Source organism: Myotis nattereri (genome assembly GCF_964212035.1).
Source record: "Myotis nattereri genome assembly, chromosome: 4".
Lineage (NCBI taxonomy): Eukaryota > Metazoa > Chordata > Mammalia > Chiroptera > Vespertilionidae > Myotis > Myotis nattereri.
The window spans coordinates 33,927,188-33,941,141 of NC_138079.1; the positions used below are offsets into that span (position 1 = coordinate 33,927,188).

General features: G+C 35.2%; 1 protein-coding gene across 1 annotated transcript in view; it reads right to left on the minus strand.

Annotated features, from left to right (window-relative positions):
* Positions 1-13,954, minus strand: part of ADAMTS6 (ADAM metallopeptidase with thrombospondin type 1 motif 6) — a gene marked incomplete at its 5' end in the record, with an annotated part of 219,642 nt that overhangs the window by 26,441 nt on the left and 179,247 nt on the right. The window contains 2 exons of the mRNA XM_081090221.1: positions 576-780; positions 9,683-9,812. Of these exons, the coding sequence (XP_080946347.1) occupies positions 576-780; positions 9,683-9,812 (335 nt within the window). The remainder of the gene's footprint in view (positions 1-575; positions 781-9,682; positions 9,813-13,954) is intronic.

The window sequence follows — 13,954 nt, forward strand, 5'->3', positions numbered from 1 at the left end:
GACTGTTTTTTTGAGACCTCTAGTTATATTAGGCTCTTTTCTATACATGGCTGCCAGAAAAACATTATTTTAGTCAGGTCTTCCCCAATGACCATTTACATGGAGGTACTGATAGAATCTAAATTTGACTTTTTGGTGTGTTACTCCTCAGCTCCAGGTTTCTTCTCTTTGTATAATAAGTGATAATAAATTGACAAAGATTCATATCTGAGTTATGTAGTTAGGCTAGAAGATTACTTGGGAAAAAAAGATATGTCACTAATTCTGAGCCTATGAGGCTGTTCAAGGATAGTAAAAAAGAAAAACCACTTAGATGATATATATCTCACTATAATATTCTTTCAAATTCACTTTAGGCTTATTTTGAATCAGACTAGTTTCTCATTGATTTCCCTGACCCCAAAACACTTACTTCCTGATAAGCAGCAATAAAATATAACATGGCCAAATTCACTGTTTTATACCCCTGAATGATTGAGTTCTAAGATGTTCACATGCTCAGGTGTCCTTAATATGAAATGCTTTGGTGTTAATAGTTAAGACACCTCAAAACATACAGCTTCCAATTTCCTTACCTCTGACCAGTCCAAAGCCACCCACTGAGGCGGACATGGCAGGTTGTTGCAGGACTCTCTTTCAACGGGCCGGTGTGTTAAGCAAGCGCTGGAGTCCAGTGTCTTCTCCTCAGAAGGTCCCATCTTTCTGACGCAGAGCACTGCCCTTGTACGCATTCCACCGCCACAAGTCTTGCTACACTCCAACCAATCTCCAATGAACCACCTGCAGCAAGAAGTGGGAGAAACACAAGAGAATTTCCTCAGTGCAGCCAGAGATTTCCAGCTGAGTGAAGGCACTTTTGTCAATGGACTACATCCTTTTCCTAGAACAGCTGACATTTCAGTGTTGTTGATGTGACAAATGATAAATAGAAGAACTTCTAAGGAAAAAATAACTCACTGTCAGTTGCCTCCTAAACTGTAGTGCATGGGTTTTAGAACAGGCAAAACTACATTCAAATAAGTAATGCAGTATGTATTTTTTAACCTCTTTGATTCTTCTCCTTTTTTATTAATTTCTAAAATGAGGATAATGATACAATTGTGAGACTGTTATGAGGATTAAATAAGGCAATATATGAAGCTGCCAGTCATGTGTTATAAATGTTTAACGACTGGCTCCTCATAGGAGGGAGGGGATCCTGATTTGTTGCACTTGCCCTTTTTTTATATGACCACAGACATAGTGAACATGAAAAGAGAAGACATGCTACTAATGGGGTTTCAGGAGATAGTGCTAGCTGGCCTCAGCACACCATAGAGAGCTTCTAACAGAGGGTCTGACCTACAATAGTAGCTGTTATTACTAATACACTGAGGTTGCTTCTTTCACAATTCAGGATTTTATGCTAAAATTTAGAGATTTGTTCTGATTCCCAGACATGAACATCAGGCTCTGTAGGAGATAGAGGGCCTTCCCTTCCTTATGGTGGTAGAGGAGGCTCAGGTATCCACCCTGAAGGCATGACAGTCTTAAACACCTGCAGGAAGAGCAGAGCCCTGAGCCAGCTCTGTGAAAACATCAGCTCCTTGCTTTGACCCCTTTACTCCTAAAAAAAAACTTCTACCCAGCTAAAGAGGGAAGAAACTGAAATATCTTAACAAGGTGAACATCTCCCATTTATGGGTATATCACTCCTTTTCCCTAAAGTCAGCAGAGAACTTTCATACATATAACTTCAGGACGTGTGTGTGTGTGTGTGTGTGTGTGTGTGTGTGTGTGTGTGTAAAACCTCCGCAGGACTCACTTTTGAGACACATTAATTGGTCCAAGGGGTGTGAATTATGATGCAAATCAGATCAATGACAATTTGGCTTTAGAATTTTTATATTTCAACTAGAGCAAAAGGGACCCCTTTCCTTTCTGGTCACAAAGGTAAGAGCTGCGGGTGGCCTTAAAGTGGAATTAGCTGGTTTGAAGGAATGCAGAGGAGCTAGAGTCCTAATGGTGTGTGCGCTCTTGATTCTAGCCATGCCTCAAGCTAGGTCCGTTCCTGTAGTTCCCTGAGACTTGTCCTATAAACCAGCAAACACTCTTATGTGCTAAAGCTAGCTGAAATTGAAGTTGTATTATTTCCAACCAGAGTCCTGGCTGACATATTGTTGTATTTAATTTAATAAATATATGCTGAATGCCTACTGTGTTCAAGGCATTGTGCTTTGTTTTAGAGAAGAAGAACATAAAACCCTGTGTTAGGAAAATGGTTCTCCAAAGTCATGAAAAGAGCAATGACGGAACTAGGACTTGATTCCCTATCAGTTGCTATTTCCACCGAATTTCACTTTTAACAACAGCTAAATAGTAGAATCTTGGTCACGTTTTCTTCAATCCATGACTATAAATCATGCAACTATCATCAATGGATATGCTCATGCGTTTGGGTGGGCAACTACCCAGAGAGAAGAGTCTGAACACTTAAGAACAAATTGCTCACTATTTTAGCAACCTTAGCTCATTGTGCCAGTTTTATATGTGGAAGATGGTACCTTAGTGAAGTCAGAGTATTAGCAGCCTAAATTTGAGCCTGCATTTAGCCAAATATGCCACAATATCCTTTGTCTATTATTATTTGAATTATCTTTACTTATAGAGGAAAACCAGCATTTAGAGGTATCATAATTAACCAGATTCTCAGCTTCTTGTCAAAATCCAAAAAATTTCAACCTAAAATTGATTTAAAGTATAATAATTTAATCTTAAATTTTAAAAATCTGATATTAACCTTTTTTTAAAGTCATTTTCCAGAGAAGATTTAAAGTGGTTTTCATCTTCTTTCTGTTTTGTTTTCCACAGATGAACATGATCCCAAGATGTTAGTACCATTTTTGGTAAAGAGGAAAATGTGTACTGAGAATAATAACTTGCATGCCAGCCATAGTGAAACTCTGATTCAATTCGCAACAGTGATTTCATCACCAAGATTAGGGGATAAAACAGAAATGTGTATACTCAGCCACAAAATGTTCAGTCATACCACCTCCAGCCATGATCTCATTAGGTCTCATATAAGAGGGATGGAGGCCCTCAAATTAAACACAGGTGCCCAGAATAACAGCAGTGATTCAGGGGGTGTTGCTGTTCTTTGTTGCACGAGCTCAGGGCCACCTCCGCCTTTTTATTGCCAACCATCTCTTAGCTGAGATGTGTCATCCCAGATTTAACTTGGAATGTACGAAAGTAAAAGTATTAACCACCCTCCCCATCTCCCTTCTGACTGTAACTCTGATTTCAGGCGTCATAGTCAGTTCCTGTTGCATCTTTATTGCTCAGAAAATCATCCCTCCCCATGTCTCTCTGAAGGATTAAATCACACTCCAAGTATTTACATAGTTTTGCAACGGTACCACTGCATCTCCCATTTCAGGCTCTCCACTCCCCTGTCCAGTTGAAGACAGACTGCTTTCTTCACCTGCATTCTCCATGTATTTGACCCTCTGATGACATTCCCCCTACTTCTTTTCCTCCTCTAGATTCGGTGGTAAAAATCGGAACACAGAAGTTCTCTCTGGGAATGTCACTCACTGAATATTATCGCTATCGCCAGAACAATACTGGAGCTGTTTCTCCCTGAGCTGAAGACACGGTGGCCAAACTGTCTTAATCCTCACAAGCTCCCTCATATCCATTAGACACTAACAATTAGTGGATTCATATTTGAGTGTCTGGAATAAAAGTGCTTGGTGCGGCCTATATAATTTAATTTGCAGTATCTGTACATTAATAGGTCAAATAATAATATTAATGGGAGGAGGAAATAAGAGAGACACTAGAAAAAAACTTTCCCCCAACTTTGGTTAACCAGAATATTTTAAAAGAAAGAACTCATCATAAAATCAGAATATTATTTTTGCTTTTTTAACTTAAAGGGAAATGGCAGAGCACATAAAAATAAATTTATATTAGATATTTGGATTATGAGTGAAAGAGATTGAGAGGTTGAAATGCGTATTGAGATTTTCCAACCTTTATCCCAGAGTCAAGAGTCTAGTTATCAAAACTTTTTATAAATACCACATAGAAAAATGAAAAAGAATCTTCAGAATTTGACCGTAGCATCTTTACTCAGAGAGGTTCAAGTATGTAACCTATTAACCACTTGTAAATAGTAAAACTTTCCTAGGCTTTAAAATAGTTTTTAGAACAATTTTCAAAACAAGAAGTTGGTTTAAAAAAAAAAGAAGAAAGAAAAGAAAAATTGCTCTTTCCTCAGCTAATTGGCAAGTGAGTCTAATATTAAGCAGAAGCCTCTATACCCTAACCATTTTTCTAAATAAAAAAAAATCAATGTAATAAACATCTCTGAAATTGTGGCAATTGAGAATGTGTAGATGAAACAAAATTAGAAGTATTAAAATGCCAGCAGACATTTGATTTGTAACTTAGAAAGTTGGTGATGTCTCGTATAATGGGAAAAACATCACTAGAGATCAGCTACCCTCATCTGTAAAATGATGGGAGTTGGCCTACATGATTTCTATAATTCTTCCTAGGTCTTAAATTTCCGAGTTTTATAGAGGACTCTGATGAATCTTTTTCTAAACTTAACCAATTATAATTGTCTATGGGCATAATGAGTCAAATAATTATTAAACATTCTACCATAAAAGATACTATTAAATTAAGCCTAGCCCCTTGGTAAAAATCTCTCCCCAGCCAGAGAATCCTTTAGCACTTTTGCTTATAACTCTCTAATTGCACTTTGCATATTTTGTCCTGTGCTATAATTATTTTTATATGAATTTGCCCACTTAGTTGTCCTTAGAAAAGGAACCATTTTGCCCAGTGTGCCTTCCACACTGACTTATCTAAAAACTGCCTTCTAATGCTTGGTCACAGTATTTCCACAATGTATAGCACTCCACTGTTTTCACCTTCCTGATTTTCTCAATTTAAAAACCAGTTTCATACTGGAATAAGATTCAGTATATAAGGATTCTTCACATGAGGTCATTTATAGAAATATTTTTGCTATTAAAAGACAACATGGTCAAAACTGAACTCTTGGCCTTTCTCTCTGGATTCCAACTCAGTATTACTTCTGATTTTTGGTGGAGCTTCAATCAGTCATGCTTCTTATCAATCATATCTTTAATATCAACTCCTTTCCCCTTTTCCAATTATTTCAACCTTTGTCATGAATTCTACCATTTTTCACTCAATGTCTCTAGAATTCTTGTTTTCTTCCTGTCCCATGTCACCTCACCATCTTCATTACTATACTCTTTCTTATAAAAGAATTGCTGCTCTGAGCATATTAATTTTTCCCAGCAAAGCTTCCTCTGGCCCTTCAAGATCTTCCAAATGAATTGTTGTTATTATTATTATTATTATTTCTCTACCAATGTCTTTTATCTAGTCTTTCTAGTCCCTGTCATTTTCTTTATACAACAAATCTTACAGCCTTCTATTTTTTAATACTCTACTTATAAACTCTCTAATGTGACTTAAAGACATTTAAAATATCTCATTATTTGAAAAGATACTTTTTGATTAGAAAAATACTATTTAGGATTTTAAGTTAATGGTATTGAAAAAACAATAATATTTGAAGATAAATAAGGATCCTTTTTTCAAAGTAGAAAAATATATTTTAGATAGATCAAAGTGTACATTAAAAATTTTTGAAAGTATAATCTTAGACCCTCCTAAACATTGTATCAATGAAAGAAAGAAATTTTGGGGAGTTTTTCTATATAATATTTTAAAACTCATAAATAAAAATAGATCATAACACTATGAATAATATGGAAAACATATGACAAACCAGGAAAATTATTTGGAGCACAGAAAAAAGAGTGAATATTCTTAATACATTAAGAGCTCATACAAATTAATAATAAAATAACACTTCAATAGGAAAATGGGATAGGCCATGAAGAGAAAAAGCAAAAAAGAAGTAATGGCCACTGGACATAATTTTTTAATGTTCAGCCTCATCAGCAATTTGATATACTAAATAGAACAGCAGTTAGATATCAAGGCTTTTTTTCCTATAAAATAGTCAAAGGTAAGTTTTAAAGTAATAATATCCAGGGTTGTTCAGTTTAGGGAAATGACATTATTAAATACTATTAATGGGAGTATACATTCATATGTTTTTTCTAGAGAGCAATTTGACAATGTGTCTGAAGGACTAAATTATATTTCCATTTGAACCAGAAATTCTATTCTTATGCATGTAGCATAAGGGCATAATTACAGAGAGCAAAGTTTTAGTAGCAAAAATGCTTAATGCTATGGTTTTGTAAAGGATCAAAAGCTAGGATACAACCACAATTGTTTAACAGTGGGAAGCAATTTAAATAAACAATGACATATTTACTAAATGTGGTAGAAGATATTTAATGTTCAAAATAATGTTGAGAACTGGCTACTTATATAATAAAAGCCTAAGTGACTATTATGGCAGAATGACCAGAATGACCTGTCACTATAATGCGCTTCTGACTGAGTGGTTTTCCCCCTATGGGAGAGCACAGACCACCAAGGGGCAGCTCCTGCATTGAGCGTCTGCTCACAGCTGATAAGCACAGCGGCAGTGGTGGTAGCTGTGAACCAAGTGGTAAGGAGCAGTGAGCAGGCGGGTGGTAAGGAACGAGGGCCTAAGCTGGCAGTTGGACATCTCTGAGGGGTCCTGGACTGAAAGAGGGTGCAGGCCAGGCTGAGGGATCCCCCCACCATGCACGAATTTCGTGCACTGGGCCTCTAGTAAAGTATAATAAATATTATTATACATTTTGTTATATACACATGCCTATGCAGACATAGAAAAAAGTTGTGAAATATATACATCAAAGTATTAACAGTGGTATTATAAGTGTTTTTAATTTTTTTTACTTATCTGCATTTTAAAATCTTTGTTTTAATCTGTATTTTTAAAAAAACAACAAATACAATTATCACATCATCTAAAAAAACAAAACACCTATCTCCTTTCTTCCACACTCATTTAAAGTCTTACTGAAGTCAGCCCAGCTGGCATGGCATGGCTCAGTGGTTGAGCACCAACCTATATGAACCAGGAGGTCATGGTTCAATTCCTGGTCAGGGCACATGCCCAGGTTGCAGGCTCTATCGCCAGTGTGGGGCATGAAGGATTCATGCCAATCAATGATTCTCTTTCATCATTGATGTTTCTATCTTCCTCTCCCTTTCACTTTCTCTCTAAAATCAACAAAAAAATATTTAAAAAAATTTTTTTTAAATAAAGTCTTAGTGAATTCAATAGTCTTCCTATAATTTTTATCTCTATAATACTGATGTCTACTGGGAATCATATACAACAACCATTCTGAAGACTTAAGAGTTTTTTTCACAGTCTGAATTCAAAGGAATAAAGAACAAATTTAAAAGGAACTAAGAAAAAATGAACTAACAAAGAGTAATATTTTAAATGTTCTTTAGTTCTTCCACCCCCAAAAAAACCTCAGCCTAAATTTTCTTTTTCTCATATTCTCTTTACCTTTCTTTTTCAAATCCCATCCTCTCACCTTCAAATTTTAAAAAGTTAATAAATTTTTCAGAATTCAAAAAGAGAAAACCTAATTTTAATTATGTATGTTAATTCAAATATGCCAATTATCCTTAAAGTGTTACACACACACACACACACACACACACACACACACACACACATCTTCATGTAATAACCAAGCCTAAAATACATGGGATGGAATGACCAACCACTGAAATCTCAAAGGACGTTCGAATAGCATTTAAGCTTTAACAAATAAAAAAGCTGAGGCCAAAATAGAACAGGTGTGACCAACCCACTCAGATGCCTTAAATGGCTGATCAAATGCCAAACATAATACTTAAAATCCTGAGTGTCAGGGAATTAAGCTGATGGGTTGAGACTCATAATTATATGAAAATATGTTGAAGTTACTGAAAACTTCAAAATTTAGCCCAAAGTTTTTGAGCATCATTTTGTTTTATGTAGTTTTTCAGCTTGAAATAAACTTGTAACTAACAAAAGAGAGGGAAAGTGAAAAGAAAAAAAAAACACAAATATCTTGTCTGTACAATATGTATCATAGGTCATATTTATATATTTTCCCATGTCTGAATTTTAAGGAATAAACTACATAGTGATCACATTTCATAAAGAAGAGACATGAAAATTTTAAATTCTTAAAATAAAAACTTACATTGCTCTAGACTCCCTGTGTCCTTAATCGGTAGCCACTGCCCTGAACAGTTTCAAGAGATGAGTTGTAGTGAATATCAAATATTCAGGCAAATATTGAGTTTGGATAATGAAAGTTCATAAGGCATTATTGTTTTGGAACAAATATGAGAACAAACATCTTGCTTTAACTATAATGGGGCCTAAATTCCTTATTCATTGTAAGTCCCAGGTTTTTGTAACTAATTGTAATCATTTCTAGAAAAAGAAATTACTTAGATCCTGGGGCATATAAATTCACTTGCTTACTCTCTCTTTCTGTATCAAGTTCATGTTGGAGTAATTAGTTAACCAGGAGGACAATGGTTACTCTGCAACAGGAATGCAGTGCCATTCACACATGCTTTGTGTTGCAGTTGTCAAACAGGCAAAATCCCTATGAAGATCAGTATTTGCATGATCAACTCAGAATTCATGTCTTTTTTTCACACAGTCACTGTCTTTTGCTCAAACAAGAAACCTTTGTGTCTTACAGATTATAAAATGTGGTTCACTAACAGGAGGACTCATATTTCTAAAATTTTAATTCTTTGAAAGTCATTGTTAAGATGAATGATTCTCTCCTTGTGCCTCCCTTTACAGTGAGCTATAATTGCTACATCAATCAGCAGAAAGAAGCTGAAGTACACCTCTGTGCCCTACACTCCAAAGATAGGATGCCTAGGATGACAGAACTTAAAACTGGGCCAGAAATTAAAGCACTGATATGCCAATGCAGAATATTTTTAAACCATGTTCAAAGTCTTTAGACCTTTAGAATAAATACCTGGAAAATATTGAACTGCACATTTTATCTACTATACTTTATTGAATCTCAGATGTTATTATTTTATGTACCAATAAGAAAGAAAAAAAAAATGCCCTAACCTGTTTGGCTCAGTGGATAGAGCATCGGCCTGCGGACTCAAGGGTCCCAGGTTTGATTCTGGTCAAGGGCATGTACTTTGGTTGCGGGCACATCCCCAGTGGGGAATGTGCAGGAGGCAGCTGATTGATGTTTCTCTCTCATTGATGTTTCTAACTCTCTATCCCTCTCCCCTCCTCACTGTAAAAAATCAATAAAATATATTTTAAAAAAAGAAAAAAATAATGCTGATTATTATTTTAAGACACAAATCAGTTGCAAGATAAATCCTAATGTCAGAGATGTTAAAAATATGAAAGATTTGTGCTTTAGCAACTGATGAAATATAATTTCCAGCATTGTGCCAGGATCAACCTACTGAAGTTCCTGTTTTAGAGGATTAACTGAATCCTGTGCGTAAATAAGCATCTTTCCTCATTGAAAGGCTCATCAAAATTCTACCCGCTGTGATGTTTTATCCCCTTTTCTCTGTTTAATTTAATCACATAATATGAATATATGTTTCCAAATGTGAACATCCAATGTTTTTCTTTTTGCACTTGAAGAAAATAATTCTCACTTCTTTTACTTACTCAGGTGAGCAGGGCTCAATATTGCAGCGTCTTCGCTTTTCAGGTGGCTTAGTGTCAGGGTCACAGTAATCGTCCTGGACAATAGAGCTGTCATCCACTCTTTTGCAGACCACCTCCTGTTTTTGGAAACCTTGAGAAAAGGAGAATATAATGAATTGAAGAGTAGTTTACCTTCCAATAAGTTAGGTATGCACAGCTTTCCTCTGTGAGGAATCAACCTCACAGGATCGCTGCTGTCTTTTCTGTTCCAAAAGCACTTGACTGCTTCTCTAAAAAGGGAGAGAAGTCCTGGTCATTATACTGCACATTTAGGCAAAATTATTGTTCTCATGTTTAGTGACATAACTGTTTTCAAGTTCAGAAAAGAAACTATTGGTGATTTTAAATAATTAGCAGTCCCATGTGTATAATCTTCTTCATGCTTTCCTTAAAAAAGAAAAAAAAATCTTCATTGTCCCAAATATCATCAGATAAAATGTGTGAATATCCATTTCAATGCAAAACAATGGTTGTATATCTATTTTAAAACAAAACAATAGGGGTGCATTTACTTTTTGATATTTTGTAGGACAAATCCAATTAATTTAGTCTTTGTTAGGAGCGCATCATATTCACACATTTCATTCTTTTCTTCCATTTATATATTTGTTTTTCGAACAGCCCACAAAGTCTAGAATTTAAAGATCGCAGAGAACTTTTGGACTACAACCCATTAATCTACTTTAAAGGAGTTGGGCCCATTGATTATACCATTGTTAAACAGATGCATACATATTCCATAAAATCTGAACTTACAAAAATACTTATCTCATTCTTAAAAACTCTTACAAATGTTTGCCATAGCTAAAACATTCTCATTATAAAATATGTACAATTCTAAGTATGATTGTTATTTATTGGCAAAGACATCCAACCACAACTTGCTCACATGTCACAAAGTACAAAGACATACACAACACACAGACACACTCTGATTTGTGAACATCCCTGGTCAATAGACTTTATGCAGGCTCAAAAAGAAGAATCAAAAGAAGCAAAGATAAGTCTATCAAAATGTCAGAGAAAAGGTCAAACGACAAGAAAAGATTTCAGTTGATATAGAGGTAGCAGGTTGCTCCTGGAATTGGAATAAAAGCAGACGAAGCTATCCCCCTACTCACCACCCTGTCTCAATAACCAGGTAGGAGCCTGAGCAGTACCTAGGAAATCACAGCTTCACACCTAGCTAGCCTCACACAAACCTCCAGTTTTGACTTTTTTCTATTACTTTTAATAGTAGCCTAAAGAAAAGAGTTTAATAGCAAATTAAGAAAATCAGTGTGAAATAGGATCGTTCAGTAAAGGAAACTGTCACCGAAAGAGCTGCACACCAAATGCTCCCCACAGATCCCTTAAAGGTCATGGACTTGTGAGGTGGGAGTGCCTCCATCATGTTTTGCACACTTTTAACCAAGTTGATTTAAAGATAAGAAATCCCCTGATCAGGAAAACTGTTAAGTGCTGTCGTCTCTGGTGGCGATCAATTGAAGGTGTATTTTATTGTTTGCACTGACCCCAGGCTCTCACTGATGACCTTCAACAAGTTTTTAGGCTCTCCTAAATTTAGAGGTTTAAAACACAGCCAAATGACTTACTGACAACATGTCTTAGAGTATGTGTTGTATTCATTCCCTCCCAACTCCTAAAATAGGCCAAACATCTCAGTTTATGGGATAACAGTTTGGAATTTTTTAACTATTAAACTTTAGATTGTTGGGGGAAGAATGATTCACATCCAGGCGTAGCTGTGATCCATTCACAGATGTTTCACAATATTCATCAGATATCTCCCTGTTATGTCATTCTAGTGGGCAGATATCTAACTAAGTCCATCTGATCTACCTAGACAAAAATCTCTACCATTAGTCACAGGAATCAACTGCCAACTGCTACAGTGGCTCAGAGTATCCATACACCCGGGTTCAAGTTCCTATCAGGAAGAGCAAGGGGCTATTTTTATTGGTTAGCATGGCTCTTTTTATTCCAGTCATTCAAACATGATTATACTTAGAGTAACATTTTTACCCAACATTTATAAATATGTTTAATCATAAATACAATGTGATTACACTTGCAAGAAGAAAGTTGGCATTCAACTTAGTATCTTGCTTGTTTTTCAGAAAAGGATAATACAAAATGGAACTGACGTTGCTCTGTATCCATGGCAGTAACATTAATTCGGTTTCTTCTGGTTAAGATAAAAGTCTACTTCCTTTAAATTAATCCTAGACATGTTGTTTGGTTATAATTACATTAATTTTTAAAGTAGCCTTTAATGTAAAAGCAAGGCCTCTGTAATTTCTATCACAGATGAGATGTTAGTACGAGAGGTGAAATTTGTATTTAATTTTAAGATAGATTTTAGCCATGTATTTGAAAATAGTTAGCTATATAACATTGTTAAAAATTTGAAAAATACACAAAACCAGAAAGAACAAAATAAAAATTATCCACAATTTTATATCTTTGTTGTAGACGTTTCTTTTTAAGGCTATTTTGCATAAAATACTTTTGGAAAAAAATTAGGCACAAAATAGTTTCTGGTGGGATCCAGTGATTAGTTTAAAGTTATGTAGTACATAAACCAAAAATGCCAGTTAAATGTGGTCAGCAGGTTATTCATTCATTCATTCATACAGAATAGTTATTAATACAAGGCCCTGTGCTTCTTATGAGATACTTGACTAAGTGCTAAGAATTACAAATAGACTTAATTTTGGTCATGCCCCTCTGACTTCTTAAAAACTAAGAATTAGGGAATTTTGAGGTGTATTTCAGTTTCATAATTTCAGAATATTACCTGAATAAACAGCTGAAATTACTCCATATTGTATGAAGACGCATTTTTCTTCACATTCATCTTTTATTAATTTTCTTCTAAAATGTTATATTAGACAGTGTGGTATTTCACACTCAAGAACTGACTATACTAGTAATCTATTCCAAATATTTCCACAACAATGAAATATCTCCCTCCAACAGCACAGAAGTCTCCTTCCAACTTTTTCCCTCACACTTGGTGGGTTTACAGAATTTTTTTTCTTGTTAAGTGAATAGCAACAGTATAACTTTCGAAACCAATGTACCTAATTGGACAGATTTTTAATCACATACTTTTGGATTAAGAAAAATGCAGCATTTAACTTTAGAAAGTAGAAAATACAGATCAACTAGAAATAATATAAAACTAAGTCAACAAGAGAAATGATTAAGTTTAGAATCTTTATATTACCAAGCCTCTGGTACACAGTTTCTAGTCATCTGTAAAACATTGCTAAGAAGTTTATTTAAACCCTGTTGGGTATAATTACATCCAGTTACACAAAGTCACTATGCTTCTAAATCTGAAGACTTATAGCTTGCACCCCAAACATAAAATGTCCACATGACCAGTCCATATACACCTAATTGAAAACAAAATTCTAGTGGCTTCTAGTGTCCATATCCCCCCGAGAGATGCAGATGTTCTGCAGAATTTAATTAGTCAAATTTTAAACTGCACTAACTATATTTATACTTAAATACCTAATGGTACTGGCAGCAAACTCTATACCTATTCTTTTGTTAAATGCAGTACCTCTTCTATGGTTAAAAAATTAGTGGTTTCATATTATAAAATTTAAGTACAAAAATGCCATTAGCAATACAGGGCATATATTAGCAATACTTTAAAATCTCTAAAATGGGTATATCTTATGTAGAGACTTTTACTTTACTTATATTTAAAGAATCAAATATGATGGCTCGTAACATGGAAACGTAAGCCTTACTTTCAGTCTGAAAATTTAAATTTGTCAGATCTTATATTTAACTTTTTGCCAATAGCTAAAAGTTACAGATGATCCATTTGTCCATCAAAGGTTCTCTTGTCTAATGGGAGAAAGAAGTACTCAACTTGAATCACTGTTCTAAGCTACACATCAAGAAATGGCTTTAATATTTTGGAACAATTGAGTCCTGGATGAACTCCTTCACCTGCTGTACTTGCTCTAGGTTTATGCGATGATTCCCGTGAAGAGCACGGGATCTTTGCTTAGCAGCCACAGTCCTAGGGCCAAGCCCAAATGAGCACTTGAGACTACAGCTCCTCTTCATTTCTCACCTCCATTTCAGTCCCTCCTCTCCTCCCCTTGTAAGCTGCTTAATGTCCTCATGTCCCATCTCTCTCTCTCTCTCTTAATTTTATAAATTCATGTATAATCATTTTAGCAATATGTTGCCTTTTTTCAGGGA